Here is a 16,685-nt window from a genome sequence, read left to right as displayed (position 1 = left end):
GTGAATTTGTATGGGTGAGTGACTGCATAACACATCAATGTGCAGTAGCTGTATATAAACACATGCATGTTTGTGTGTTTGAAGATACAAGCATTCAGATATACAAATGTAACACTAAAGTATTATAACTTAATACTACCCAACTGGATGATGAGAAAATCACCCAATAATTTACTTTCCAACTAGTACAGATATAAAAAGATTAGTCAGATCACATGTAATTCATATCACATTGCATAGTATCACAAATATTTAGAATCACCACACATACTACATGCCAAACTAAAAATAATTAAAATAATAATTTATGTAAATCCTTCCAAATGAAGTTTTTCAGGAAAGAAAAATATTCTAATATTGTCTGCTTGTGAAGACAAAAAGCACAGAATATAAGACACACTACTGTACTTGGTAATATCTTTAAATCCAAAATATTTATTAAATTAAGTGCAAATTCTGGTTGTAATGAATGAACTAATTAGGGTGGACAATACACTTGCCACCTTTAATTAGATTCTTATACACATCAATGAACCCCAGGAATTTAGAGGGACTCAATATCACTTATCCAAAGTTATCATTACCTAGTGCCACATTCCACAGAGAATTGAATAACTTTCTTAAAATCTTGGGTCAATGATTCAACATATTAACCCTTCAGACTGCAATGTAGTCTGGCTTATGCCAGATAATTTATTCAGCTGAGAGGAACCCTGCCCTCTTAAAGGGCTAACACACTCTGGGAACTGACAACATGAAATTTTGCCAAAGATTACATATTTCTTTTGTCATAACAGAAGTTAAGCAACTCCCTTAAATATGCATACAAAGATAGAGAATTCTCAAAATCTAAGATCAAATATTAAAAACATGGGGATACCCAAGTTATCCACTCTATAAAAATATAAAAATAATATAACCTGTAACATCTACTCATGCAGACCTTTAATAACAACTGCTTCCATTATGTCAAAAATATATATACTATAGAGTGTATGTACAAAACATCTGGCACAAGGAATTTGTTGTATATGTAAACTAGCTATACTTTTCTGGATAATTCAAATATCACTGACTCTGCCTTTAATAAAATCTTTCAAAATTATGCAAATAACCAAACTTTGGGTAACTTACGGCAATTTGTACGTTTCTAAGAACCTCCTTCTTCTCATTTTCCTTCTGATTACTACCATACAGTACACACTCATAATGATGATGGTAGAAATCCCATACAAGAAGACACATAAGCTAATGTCTGTGTTGTTGAAGCCCCAAGTGCTAAGAGGGCGAAGAGGTTGGTCCTCACTGACATTGTGACGCTTCTTGTTTACAACCAGTGCTTCTACTTCTCTTTCTCTTTGCTTGTGTTTTTCTAATTGTTCTCTGACTTTTGCTTGTTTATTTTTTGGTGGGACTACAATTGTCTGGGTGCCTTTAAATGAAAGGGCTCCTTTTGCATAAATATTTTTTAAGTATGTCAAGACTTCCTTTTCCTTTAATGTCTCACCATTCCAACAAGATGGACATGCTGATTTAGAAGGAAATTGCTGCTTTGGGTGCTTGGGATCCTCACTTTCATCCCCTTTCAAGCGTTTATTGACCTTATTATGGCCTCGCCATAGCCAGAGTATTCCATCATCTGCAACAATTACAGATGATTCTGCATCTTTTGCATACATAGCTTGGAAATGCTCTGAACAGTATTTACAACTAAAGAAATGCTTTACATATCCATGAATAGCTTGCAATGTTTTCTTAGGTCTGTATAACTCACTATTCCCATCCTGAAGTACTGAATTTACTGTCAGTATATGGAATGTTGTCCAAAGACCACATGGATAGCCTCTGTACTTTGGTTCACTTCCTAAACACCCAATCCAGGGTTGATGATTTGGGAGGACAGAATCTGGGCCTTGAAGAGACTTAATAACTTCAGCAAACTGTTCTCCCTCAATTCTGTCACTGTGACTAAGTGTATATTGATACAGTTTTGTAAGGAAGTGATGGACAGCTGGTCTAGCAGGGAGATATCTTACAAGTACATCCAGAAAGTCATGAAGTGCTTTAACTGAATCTCCTCTGATAACTTTATGTTGTGCCACTTCATGTCCTAATGCATAAGAAACTGCATTTTCTACATCTACCATGTATACTTGGTCCTTTCTTTCTACCCCAGCAAATGCTGCATCAGGCAAATCATCTTCATAGTTTAATTTATCACTATTTATTTCTTCTGGTTGCCCATCTCCAGCTCCCTCTATCTCCTCTTTATTTACAGTGCCATCACTTCGTCCTGTAATAAAATCATCAACCAATATATATTTATTCAATGTCATATATCTTTCAAAGAAACATTTACTCACATTTCACATCTAATACAAGCTTGTCACATCAATGGGCATGCATTAAGCTAATCACATCTGAATTATTGAAGTACAAATTTTACTATCTACACTTATTCATGCCTGGCCATGTGAATACTGTAGTTGTTTTGGCCGATAAACAGGTGAGGTCCACCTCCCACTCGAGATTCACACTGCACACAACTGATTACTGTACAATGAAGTGAAATTATCAAGAAAGTATAAGCAGTTAAATATGTATTAAAAAAAATTTAGTTGAATGCATGCACTTGCATTTTACTAAGAACTGTACACACCTACATAAGTCACGGAAATAATATGCAACTGTACTTCCATTAATTTGTGATTTTTAGCCAATAGTATAAATTCCTCAAGTACTGTTTAGTATAAACCATTTTTCATACTTTGCTGATGATGAAACAAATAATGAAGAATTGACCCTGCAATTGTATTTCCTGGCAAAGCACTAAGCCAGGTGGCTCACAATAAAGAGCTTCTTGCTAGGGAGTCTATGTCCTCCAAAAAAGCAACATTATGGAATTTGATCTATTAGTCAATTTAGCATATACTGTACACACCAAGCACCCTTATCTTTTCATCACACCATTTACCTCAAATGGGGTTAATTCAATACAACAATTGGCCTCTTGAGGCAAGACACTTGGGGTCTGGCCTGTTACTCACATCACCACAATTGACTGCACCACATGAGAGATAATTGTATGTAATGAATCATAGCAAGCTTGCTATTTTAGATAAAAAGGTGAGGTTTGTTGCATTAACATTGCAAATATATTATCAACAAATACTTTTATAGGAGTAATCATGATAAAATAATTATTTCTATATGTAAGCACGAGTAGAACACAAAATTTTTGTTTACACTTAATGAAAATGTTTATACAGTAACCCTTGCTATTCGCGGGTTTGCGATTCGCAATTTCGACTATTCACGGTAAGCAGATGATGGCTAGCTTATGAACCTGCCCGCAATGCAACGAGTCACCCCTATGTGCCTGCAGCATCTCCTCTCACTCCTCTCCCTTTGTTTGTGCTCAACCTGTGCCTGCAACGCAGCATCTCATGTGTTGTACTGAAAACTTTAATGTTACTGTGTGAAATGGCCCTTAAAAGATTGCCTAGTGTCAGTGCTAGTGATGCTAGTAGAATGAAATGTTTAGAAACCTCAAAGCCAAGACAAAACAACTACCAATCACGAAGTTTTTCAAGGAAGAACTAGCCACTCGCCCAGCTGATTCATCTCCCTCACCGACTCGGTCAGCTGCTGCCACCACTCCACCTCTGCATCACCCTCTTCCAACAGTGATCCTAATGATCTCCTTATGCTTAGTAACCAGATTTTATTCTACTGTACAGTACACTTCATCAGGCTCCAAACTTCCACATACAAAGGAGAGTAATTTAAGTGACTATAAGTTTCTCATACACTGTATAGGTACAAAGTAGTGCACTAAGGTAGTACAGTAGGGCCGGGATATACAGTGACTTTATATGACGATTTTTTTATATGGTGGCTACCAAAATTATCGACATTTTCCTATGATAGTGATAATTTTTTTTTTTGCGAGGGAAATCGTGCAGGAAATATTTCAAATTTATCAATACTACCAAAATTATTTTAATTTTCCAATATACAGTAGACTCGCAACTTACGCGAGGGTTGCCGAGGGTTATGTTCCTGGGACCTCGTGTAAAGTCAGAAACACTCCTAAATCGCCCTCAAATCACTATATATATACAGTAGAAGTCCAAAAATCCGGGCTACTTGGAGATTGGGTTGGTCCGGATTTTCGGATTTTCCGGATTCTCTGGCAGTATTTTTAAAATTCAAATTTAACGAATAAAGAAGAGATGAACAGGTACATTTTGATAGTTTATTCATTAGCAAAGATAGCATGCTTCATTTATCAAAACGAGCAGTTTTAAAGAAAAAGCTGTGAATTCTACAATTTTATTCTTTGCCATTTTTATATCATAAATTGTAGACTTTCCAATGTCGTATGTTTCCATTAGAACAGTATTGCTCACACCACGTTCTAGTTTCTTAATTATTTCAAGTTTGTCACTCAATTTCAACCTGTTCTTCTTTCTCTTCACACAAAGAAGTTTATCTACTTTAGGAGCCATTATTATGGGCTTGTACAGTACTCTGTAAATGAAAAGAGTAGGACTAAAAATTACATACGTTGTCACAGTTTGATTGCTTGTTTTAAAGTGGCGACCGCATGGTCGCTTGTTGTCACTGTGCAGCTGTGGCGCTCACACATGCGCACATACTCGTACATATACACTAGAACTCATAAATCACTACTGTAATGTGATAAGTACAGGTGATTAATTTTTATCTGTTGTGCAAAATATATGACGTTTATATTCAAATTATTCGCTGTCTTGCAAGGATTCCAGGATTTATCTGTCCTTGAGAGTGACTAAGTTTTTCTCTTATAAAATGTCACTGAACTGACCTGGGAGAATATAATTAACATTGCTGGAATACTTATAAGAGAGTGATTAGTTTGAACATAAACATGCTATAGTTTGCAAGAGACATACAAATTTTAGTTTAATTAGTAATTTTATTACAAAGCTAAAATTTTTATATCTTGTGCAAAATATATGATGTCTTGCAAGGATTCCAGCAATGCAATTAATATTCTGCTAACTTTAGTCTGTGACATTTTATAAGATCAAAACTTTAAGCATAAAAACTACAGTCACTCTTACTGGAAGTCAGAGGGGAGTTGATATACAGTATTATGACAGCTGGGCCAGAGCCAGACAAGGGATACCTAGTGGTATTTATTTATCTGTCATATAAGGGGAGTTTATGTTTTTCTCTAATAAAATGTCAATGAATTGGCTTAAGAGAATATAATTAACATAGCTGGAATTCTTGTAAGATAGTGATCAATTTGAATATAAACATGCTATACTGTAGTTCGCAAAAGACAAAAATTTTAGTGGTATTTAATTAGTACACACGACTAAAATTTTTATCTTTTGTGCAAAATATATGATGTCCATATTCAAATTATTCGCTGTCTTGCAAGGATTCCAGCAATACAATTTATATTCTGCTAACTTTAGACTGTGCCATTTTATATCAAGTTTGGTCACTTTTATTGGCCTCCAGAACCTAACCCTATTTCCCCCATTGATTACATATAATTATATATCGCGAGTTAGTATATAGCGAACAACCTTGGACCCTATCTCGCGATATATCCCAACCCTAATTAGTTGCTATTCACGGTTTTACCAATTTGCGCCATTCCTTAGAACCTAAGCCCTGTGTGAGGGTTTACTGTACAGTACATCACTTTATACCTTCTTTATTTCATGTGATTGCAACATGAACCTTATTCCATTATAAAGTGTACATATGTAGGAAAAAATAGTTATAAAAGAAAGCAAATTAAAAAAAATTAATATTTCGCTAAGTAATAGTAATGTAAATTATGCATTCTGATGAGTGCATCCAGGCACCAAGCTATCACCACGTGGTGCAATCTCCTTACACTTTTTATGTTTTCTCACCCCTCCACCCTTGCCAGCAACACGAGGCATGGTTCAAAATTCTAACAACACTTACAGGGTATGAATAAATAAAATCACTGTGATGCATGAGAAATCAGCACAAGCTGCAAGTAAATGCATGGGAAATGTGGATCAATGTTATATTTTGGGTCCTTTAAACACAAGAAGGAGACTGGTGTGGTGACATTGGAGTGCAGTCTACATAGTTGCTAGATTGCACTGACATTGCCAAATGTGCATCTTTCATGTCTAGCATTCATATACAAACATAAAATTATTTAATTATTTTTTTTTTACTTCATACACAAATTTGCATATGAAAACCCCAAGAGTGGTAAGAGCCATGTTTGATCAATCAGTACACAGCTTATTAAGATTACTGCATGCCATTCTGATTCCAGGCCATTTGTCATTTTAAATTTACTTCCAATTAACTAATCAAGAACCTAAAGAAGGAAAGAGGATTCCAAATTACAGTACTTGGGGAAGGGAGCAAATTTAATGATACAATATATTCTAATTTGAAACTCTAAACCTAATATGTGAACTACCGAGCTTAAAAGCAAAACACAGAAACTCCAGGTTTATCATGTAAGGGAATAGAAATGGAGGTGGTTACTAATTTCATGTACTATACCAGGATTGGGTACGTCAACCCAGATTTACATTGGTGTATTGAGTTTGCAAACTTGTTAAAGGTTCACAATTCTGCCAGTTGAATCACAATTCTATAAATCTATGTACAGACACTCCACGAGTTGCGGACTTCTGAATTTACAAGCAGGGATATTTCCAATCATGCCTCACGTGTGAGTTCTATGTTATATTATGGTTATTTTCTAACTTGTAATTTTAGGTAAATACAGGTGCACCACCGATTTTCCGGCACCCTTGGTTCCAAAGCCTTGCCGGATTATCCTTTTTGCCGGACCAACCGAGGTCAGGTAAATATAATTCAACAATACAGTACACCTCTGACCCACAAATTATACACCTCCCATGTCTCTAAAGCACCATGGACTGCTAGAAACTTAAATTAAACAAATATTAAAAGTACAGTCAACCCTCGCTTTACGCGGTCCCACTTTACGCGTTTCCACGTTTACGCGGTACCCTGCCGAAACTGGAATGCTCACTTTCCGCGGTGTGTGTACCCTTTTACGCGGAGAGCGGCGCGAGCAGGGTGCGCACAAGGTCGCCCAGTCATCAAAACATTACCGAGTTCTTCACCCGCCACCCACCACAGCCGGCCCAAGTCAGTGATAGTGATAGTGAGGATATGGACTTATATGGGCTTTGAGGGGTTTGACAAAGAGGCCCTGCAAGCCTCTGTGGTGGATAGTGATACAATTGATACAAGTGATACAGATGAGGGCCAATAATCTGCTCTCTGCCTCGGAACCAACCCCCCATCCCCGTGTGCCCAGCCATCTTTTCTACTAATGTAAGTGTTAAAAAACCTAATATTATTGATATTTCTCTTAATTATTAATTGTGTGTGCATACCATCATAAAATTAAGAAGTTATTTTTACTACAAAGTAGGTATTGTGTCTGAAAAAGTGGAGTTTGGGGGTCGGCCCAGTCTCTATTTCAATTAATCCCATATGTTATGTTGTTCACTTTACGCGGGCCGCCGTGGGTTCAATTGACCGCGTAAAGTGAGGGTTCACTGTAAATTAAATGTAAAAAAGCTATAATTTTGGCAATATTACTGTACAGTACACACTTTATACAGTACAGTGGTCCCTCGAATAACGAACACAATTAGTTCCACAGAGTCGGTTGATAACCAAAAATTTCGTAAACTGAATCTATTATTTCAACGGGATATTGGGTAATTGGTTTCAACTCACAGAAAAAGTACATACAAAGTACTGTAAACCAGTTATAGAATTAACAAAGCATTAAATATAAACTAAATACAGTACTGTACTGTACAGTATACTGTCAACCCTCACTTTACGCGGTCCCACATTCCGCGTTTCCACGTTTACGCGGTACCCTGCCGGAACCCGGGATGCTCACATTCCTCGGTGCGTGTACCCCTTACGCGGGTGAAGTATAATTTTTTTATTTAGCTCATAAAATTCATACAAATTACCCGGCCAGAATATAATTTACATTGCTGGAATTCTTACAATTTGATGATCATTTTGAATATAAGCATCATAGATTTTGCATTAGACATACAAATTTTAGATCTAATGCAAGTATTTTGTTTACTCAGAGCAAATATATTATCTTTTGTGCAAAATATATGACGTTTATATTCAAAATATTCCTGGTCTTACAAGGAATACAGCAATGTCAATTATATTATCCTAACTTTAGTCTGAGGTATTATTTATTACTAAAAAGGTAAATATTCTGGTTTTCCCACACATTTATCTGGTAGGAAGGGTTGGTGGGGGGTGGGGGGGAGGGAGGGAGGGACCGACCGACCATCTGGCACGGTGTGAAGAATATTTTTTTTTTATTAACTGAAGATATTTGTTTTAGCTCATAAAATTCATACAAATTACCCGGCCAGAATATAATTTACATTGTGGGATTCTTACAATTTGATGATCATTTTGAATATAAACATCATAAATTTTGCATTAAACATACAAATTTTAGATATAATGTTTACTCTGAGTAAATATGTTATCTTTTGTGCAAAATATATGACATTTATATTCAAAATATTCCTGGTTTTACAAGGAATCCAGCAAAGTCAATTATATTATCCTAACTTTAATCTGAGGTATTATTTAATACTAAATGTTAAAATCTAGTTTTTTCACCCAACCTTTCTCTTGAAGGGAGGGTTGGTGGGGAGTGGGGGGGAAGGGTTGGGACGGACCGACCATCTGGCCAGTTGGAAGTGGGGGGGAAGGCAAAGTGGGGTACTTTGATTGACAGATAGTGTCGTGAAGAATATTATTTTTTTTATTAACTGAAGATATTTGTTTTAGCTCATAAAATTCATATAAATTACCCAGCCAGAATATAATTTACATTGCTGGAATTCTTACAATTTGATGATCATTTTGAAAATAAACATCATAGATTTTGCATTAGACATACAAATTTTAGATACAGTTGTACACCACTTAACGCGGTCAATTGAACCCAGAAGGTCCCGCGTTAAGTGAAATCCGCGTTAAGTGAACAACAGAACATATGGGATTAATTCCAATAGAAACCGGCCCGACCCCCAAACTCCACTTTTTGAAGGCACATACCTATGTTGTAGTAAAAATAACATCTTAATTTTATGATGGTACATGCACACAATTAATACTTAAGAGAAATAGAGAAATACAGTCGCCAAGTTAATGTCCATTCAAATAATGGACTCGACTCCCTCCCCCTCTCACACTACACTGCCGGCTCTTCCCTCTCAGAGAAATTTTTTGGGGAAAACCACTAAATTTTAATAAATAATACCTCAACTAAAGTTAGGATAATACAATTGACATTGCTGGATTCCTTGTAAGACCAAGAATATTTTGAATATAAATGTCATATATTTTGCACAAAAGATAACATAGTTACCTAGAGAAAAATTTTTATCTAAAAATTGTATGTTTAATGCAAAATATATGATGTTTATATTTAAAATGATCACCAAATTATAAGAATTCCAGCAATGTAAATTATATTCTGACCGGGTAATTTGTATGAATTTTATGAGCTAAAACAAATATCTTCAGTTAATAAAAAAAAAAATAATCTTCACGACACTATCTGTCAATCAAAGTACCCCACCTTGCCTCCCCTCCTCTTCCAACCGCGCGGTCAGTCCCAACCCTCCCCCCCACCCCCCACCAATCCTCCCTTCCAGGGTTTTTAACATTTAGTATTAAATAATACCTCAGATTAAAGTTAGGATAATATAATTGACATTGCTGGATTCCTTGTAAGACCAGGAATATTTTGAATATAAATGTCATATATTTTGCACAAAAGATAACATAGTTAATTTGAGAAAAATTTTTATCTAAAATTTGTATGTCTAATGCAAAAATATGATGTTTATATTCAAAATGATCATCAAATTATAAGAATTCCAGCAATGTAAATTATATTCAGACCGGATAATTTGTATGAATTTTATGAACTAAAATAAATATCTTCAGTTAAAAAAAAAATAATTCTTCACTGGGTAACAGATGGTCGGTCGGTCCCTCCCTCCCCCCCACCCCTACCAACCGTCCCAAGGAGATGTGTGGGATAACCACTAAATTTTAATAAATAATACCTCAAACTAAAGTTAGGATAATATAATTGACATTGCTGGATTCCTTGTAAGACCAGGAATATTTTGAATATAAATGTCATATATTTTGCACAAAAGATAACATAGTTAATTTGAGAAAAATTTTTATCTAAAATTTGTATGTCTAATGCAAAAATATGATGTTTATATTCAAAATGATCACCAAATTATAAGAATTCCAGCAATGTAAATTATATTCTGGCCGGGTAATTTGTATGAATTTTATGAGCTAAAACAGGCAGTCAGGCAGGGTGGGGCAAATCTAAAAATAGCGTCTCGAGCCGGACACTCACCGCGTATATGTGGAAAAAATCCGTGTTAAGTGAAAGTTCAGCTCTGGCGAGGCATCGCGCATATGATAAAACGCGTCTTTTGTGCAAAATATATGACATTTATATTCAAAATATTCCTAGTCTTACAAGGAATCCAGCAATGTCAATTATATTATCCTAACTTTAGTTTGAGGTATTATTTATTACTATACCTGGTTTTCCCCCCAAAATTTCTCAGAGAGGGAAGAGCCAGCGAGTGTAGTGTGAGAAGAGGGGGAGGGAGTTGAGTCCATTATTTGAATGGACATTAACTTGGTAACTGTATTTCTCTATTTCTCTTAGGTATTAATTGTGTGCATGTACCATCATAAAATTAAGATGTTATTTTTACTAGAACATAGGTATTGTGTCCGAAAAAGTAGAGTTTGGGGGTCGGGCCAGTCTCTATTGGAATTAATCCCATATGTTCTGTTGTTCACTTAACGCGGTTTTCACTTAACACGGTACCCTGTGGGTTCAATTGACCGCGCTAAGCGGGGTACTACTGTATATATATATATGTATATGTATATATATATATGAAAGAGTATATATATATATATATATATATATTATATATATATATATATATATATATATAGAGGCAGTGAGTATATATATATATATATATATATATATATATATATATATATATATATATATATATATATATATAGTTAATATATATATATATATATATATTATATATATATATATATTATATATATATATATATATATATATATAATATATATATATATATATATTATATATATATATATATTATATATATATATATATATATATATATATATATATATATATATATATATATATATATATATATATATATATATATATATATATATATATATATATATATATATATATATATATACACACACACACAGTCATGCGCCGGTTAACGTCCGACCGAACAACGTCCAATCGCATATGCGTCCGTGGCCCCCCCAAAGAAAAACAAAAACACGTGACGCCTGCTGGACCACCACTCCACGACCCCCTGACGCAGACACGATGATCCTCCCCTTACTGGTCAGATATTATGTGTTAAAGGAATATGATTCCTTACTTAGGCTTTTCTAAGCATTTGCCTACAGGTGAAATGTTAACCTACATCTATTGAGGATAAAATCTTTCACCTACAAATTGACAATAACACATTTGCTGTAATCAGACATATCTAGTTGCCTCAACAATTGCAAGTTGCAATTGGGGTTGCAATTTCAAATTCTGTGGCATTACTAAAAATGGTAAAGTTTCTGGTGCACTCTAAGATTAAGAGAGAAAACGGAGGACTCAGGCGTCCTGGTGTGAGCGAAAACGGACTCGTATGATGGGGGACCAAATAAAAAAAGCATAGCTACATGTTTTGTGGACTACAGTATTAAGCGTACCCTTTTCATCACTTTGTAATAAACTTAGCCATGCCTATGTGTGTTTATGATATTTACCATAACATTATATATATATATTTAGTGTTTCTAAATGGTCGTAAAATGGGTGATTGAACCAATTAGAATAAATCCCATAGGTTCTATACTTTCGTTATTGGCGGGGTCCCAATTAGGCGCTATAACCAAGGGATGACTGTACTGTACTGTACGTATATACTTGTGACACTGGCCAGTTGCTTCTGGTGTTATGGTACAGGGGTACCAAGTGACAGCACTAGGATCCCGCTTCCTCTATCAAGGGATAAACAATTAAAATTTAAATTGAAAAAAAAACATTCAAATAAATTACTATCTTACAAGAATCCCTCCAATGTAAGTTATATTCACCCAGGTCATTTGGGTGGCAAATTATGAAAAGAGCTTAGTCACTCTTAAGTAATGATAAATAAACACGCAGGCAGGCCTTCAGCGCCAACTGTCACATCTTATCTCAAATAAATAAACAAACAAACGCCAGACATTCTGTCACCTCACCTCCCTTCCCCCTCCCCACCCTCCTTGTGTTCAAGATAAAAGATTGGTGATTTCTTTATGTTTATTTTATATAATATCTCAGACTAAAGTTAGGATAATATAATTTGCATTGCTGAAATCCTTGCAAGACAGAGATTAATGTTAATATAAACGTCATATATTTTGCTCAAGATATAAAAAATGAAGTACATTAGCGTACAATACTATAGTACATTTTATAAAAACTTTTCAACGGTATTTTTGGGTAGATTTACATAAGTTTCTTCATTTATTTTCATCCATTTACATGCACACACCATACTAAATGAAACGTAAAAGAAATAAATGACCTTAGTACAAAGCTGGAGTGTACATGTACTAATTTGATTACGGTACTAAAATTGTTATGTCTAGTGCGAATTACAACAAGTTTATATTCAAATAAATCAGTAAATTACAAGAATCCCAGCTATGTTAATTATATTCTCCTAGGTCATATCACTGGCATTTTAAAATGAGAGAAGCAAAGTAGGACTGTTAAAGAAACACACAGAGACCTTCGGCTCAAACTTATCACCTCAACCCCCCATCCCCCCAACCCCTCGCTGACTAGCTGGCTCCATCAGTCCCTCCCTCCTTCCCCCCCCCCCAGCCTTTTAGGATTACAGTTTTTATCTTATATAATATCTCAGACTAAAGTGAGGAGATTATAATTTGCATTGCTGGAATCCTTGCAAGACAGCCAATAATTTGAATATAAACGTCATATATTTTGCTCAAGAGATAAAAGTTGTTGTACATTAGTGTATAGTACTGTAGTACATTTTATAAAAAAGTTTTTCAACTGTATTTTTGGGTAGATTTATATAGATTTCTTAGTGCAAAGCTGTAGTGCACATGTACTAATTTGATTACGGTACTAAAATTGTTTTGTCTAGTACAAATTATAGCATGTTTATATTCAAATTAATCAGTATGTTACAAGAATCCCAGCAATGTTAATTATATTCACCCAGGTCATTTCACTGGCTTTTTATAAGAGAGAAGCTTAGTCACTTAAGAACTGATAAATATACACGCGTTAGACCTGGGCCTGCGCCAACTGTCAAACGTACTACCTCCCCTCCCCTACGCCCCCTCGCTCGCTCCCTCCCTCCTTCTCCCTCATCTGCCCAGCGTTGCTGGAATCCTTGTAAAACAGTGAATAATTTTAATATAAACGTCATGTATTTTACACAAGAGATAAAAATTAATCACCTGTATCACATTACAGTAGTGATTTAAGAGTAAAAGTGTATATGTACGGATATAGTATTCCACATACACGTAAGTATAAATACAAAGTTTACGTGATGATCGGTTAACGTCACGTTTCCAAGAACGTATCTAGGACGTTTACCAGCGCATGACTGTGTATATAGAGGCTGGGGAGAGATCACTCATAATTTTGTTACCCAGAGAACACCTCACTTAGGTGTTCTCCTGTGTACGTACACTAAGAAATTTCTCCTAGTAGAGAAGGTATAATATACAGCCACTCCTCGACTTACGGCGGGGTTAGGGACCCAAATCCAGGTCGTAAGTCCAATTGGAGCCGAAAATGCAAAAATAATACATAGAAAATCTAAAATGGGTGTCTCTTTTTCTTTTCAGCACCACAAAACTCTCACTTTTAAGCTTGCCAGCCATTTTAAAGGGAATTACAAAAAAATTTTTTGTCAGTACACAGCGCAATCACTAACGTCGGAACTCAAATATATGTAATTTAAAAAAAAATATTGGTACGACTGGGGCGGTCGTATGTCCGGGTGGTCATAAGTAGAGTAGGTCGTAAGTTAAGGAGTGGCTGTATTCTCAACTGAACTAAGTACCTGTGGAACTAAAATGTTCTACAATAAAGAAAATCCAACAGTGTTTACTTCAGCCCCGCCACTTATTAATTCCAGAACTAATACATATACAGTATTTGTATGTGATATATATCTACAAAAAGGACCAACACAAACTAATACTGACACGTTCCTTGATAAGAGAGAGGAGTTTGAAACACTGCCGAAGGTACACCAACCCGATATTGTAGGAGTTGTAGAACTGTTGTACAAGAACAGGAGAAGCGACCCAGAGGAATGCGAGTTCAGTATTGCTGGATATGACTCATTTACAAACCTTTCTCAAAAAACTTGCAAGAGGGGTGTGGTTATCTATGCTAGGCAAGACCTTAGAGCCAGCCAGGCAAGGGTACAGGGAGAGGATGTTTTTGAAGAGTCCAAGTGGTGTAAAATTAAATTAAAGGGAGGGGACTTACCGGTACTTATTGTCGGGTGTATCTACAGATCCCTAAACTGTGGCCAACTCAATCAAAGGAACTTAAGAGCCTTAATAGATAACTCGGGAATGCTCAACCCTAGCCACTTCCTTATCATGGGGGACCTTAACTATGGCGACATCAACCGGAGAAATGAGTTCACCCCAAATGACTTGAATAACCCTGCTACTCTTTTTGTAGAAACTCTGAGAGATAATTTTCTATTCCAACATGTTAGAGACCCGACACATTACAGAGGGGAGCAAACACCCAAGCCACTAGACCTCTTCATAACAAAGGAGGAGGGTATGGTGGCCAAACTGGAACACCTTGCCCCAGTTGGCACCCATCACCATATAGTGTTGTCATTCAGATTTAACTCTTACCTAGTTCAGGATAAGGCCAGGCTAAGGTGCAAATATTACAAGGGAAATTACAATGGGATGAGGGAAGAGATGAGGGGTATCAACTGGCCTGACTCATTAAGGCACAAGAACGCAGACACTACGCTGAATATCACAACTAGTAAAGTGACCAATTTGATCGATAAATATACACTCAAGACCAAACCCAGTGCCTCTAAAAATAGGAGGGGATCCCCAAACATGAACCATGCGGCAGTTGACAAAGTTAAGAAGAAAACCCAGAAATTCAAGACGTGGGTTGGGTCAAACGATAAGCAGGACAGGAGGATGTATGCAAGTCCAGAAACCAAGCAAAGGCAAAGTGTAGAAGGGCTCAAAAGGAGTTCCAGAGACGTCAAACCCAAAGGCGTTTTACTGCTATGCAGTCAAAATTAAAAATGCGAGTAGGAGTATCATACCTGAGGCTTGAAGATGGTAGTTACACAGATTCTGACTAAGATAAAGCTGATGCAATGAACAACTTTTTTTTTCCTTCCTGCATTTGAGGACAGATGGTTTGACACAGCACTGACCAACATTGTGTACAGAGAAGAGGGTATTAGAAATAAACTGTTAAAGCTAAAGGTCCATAAGAGTCCCGGCCCTGACATGGTGCATCCCAGAGTGCTAAGAGAATTGTGCAACGAGTTTACCGAGCCTCTGAAGATCCTGTTGAGTAAATGCCTGGATGAACAAAAGGTCCCCAGTGATTGGAAAATGGCTTATGTGAGTCCTATCTTCAAGAAGGGCGATCGTCACTCCATGAACAACTATGGACGGGTGAGCCTGACTAGTATAATATGTAAAGTACTTGAGAGTATTATCAGAGATGACACGATGGAACATCTACTAGGACGCAATCTTGTAAAGGATTGCCAACACGGTTTTGTGCAGGGGCGCTCCTGCTTAACACAATTGCTCAAGGTATTGGATATTTGGACCCATATTCTAGAACGGGGTGGTAATATTGACAATATATATATATTGAGATTTTGCCAAGATTTTCGACAGTGTACCTCACGAAAGGCTGAAAATCAAACTTAAAGGGTATGAAATTCAGAGAAATGTCCTAGCGTGGATACAAGACTTTCTATATGACCGCAAGCAGTGTGTCGTGATTAATGGCACAAAATCAGCATCTGTACCTGTCACAAGCAGGGTACGACAGGGCAGTGTATTGGGCCCACTGTTGTTTGTTTGTTTCATAAATGACATGCCTGACGTACACTCCTCCATACAAATGTTTGCCGATGAAGCCAAGTTATTTCGAGATATCAAGAACCATGCGGACTGTGAAGAGCTGCAGAAGGATCTCTGTGAGCTCCAAGAATGGTTGAAGAAATGGCTGCTGAGATTCAATGTCACGAAGTGTAAGAGGATGCACCTGGGGCATACCAAAGGTAAGGAGGCGTATCATATGTCCCAACGGGATGAAGAAACTGCACTATTTGAGACTGAATGTGAGAAGGACCTAGGTGTGTATGTTGAAAATGAGCTGAAGATCTCGGGCCATTGCGAGAAGAAGGTAAATTAGGCAAATAAATAAT

At 36.3% G+C, this 16,685-nt stretch overlaps 1 protein-coding gene across 2 annotated transcripts in view; it reads right to left on the bottom strand.

Moving 5' to 3' along the window:
* LOC121876065 (sulfhydryl oxidase 2-like) overlaps positions 1-16,685 on the bottom strand; it is a 77,361-nt gene that overhangs the window by 31,235 nt on the left and 29,441 nt on the right. For both annotated transcript variants that reach the window (XM_042380967.1, XM_042380968.1), the window contains one exon: positions 1,135-2,293. In XM_042380967.1, coding sequence (XP_042236901.1) covers positions 1,135-2,293 — 1,159 coding nt within the window. The remainder of the gene's footprint in view (positions 1-1,134; positions 2,294-16,685) is intronic.

Source organism: Homarus americanus, unplaced genomic scaffold (assembly GCF_018991925.1).
Source record: "Homarus americanus isolate GMGI-L3 unplaced genomic scaffold, GMGI_Hamer_2.0 scaffold34921, whole genome shotgun sequence".
Lineage (NCBI taxonomy): Eukaryota > Metazoa > Arthropoda > Malacostraca > Decapoda > Nephropidae > Homarus > Homarus americanus.
The sequence above is the reverse complement of the archived record's forward strand: the minus strand, read 5'-3'. Positions and strand labels throughout refer to the sequence as shown.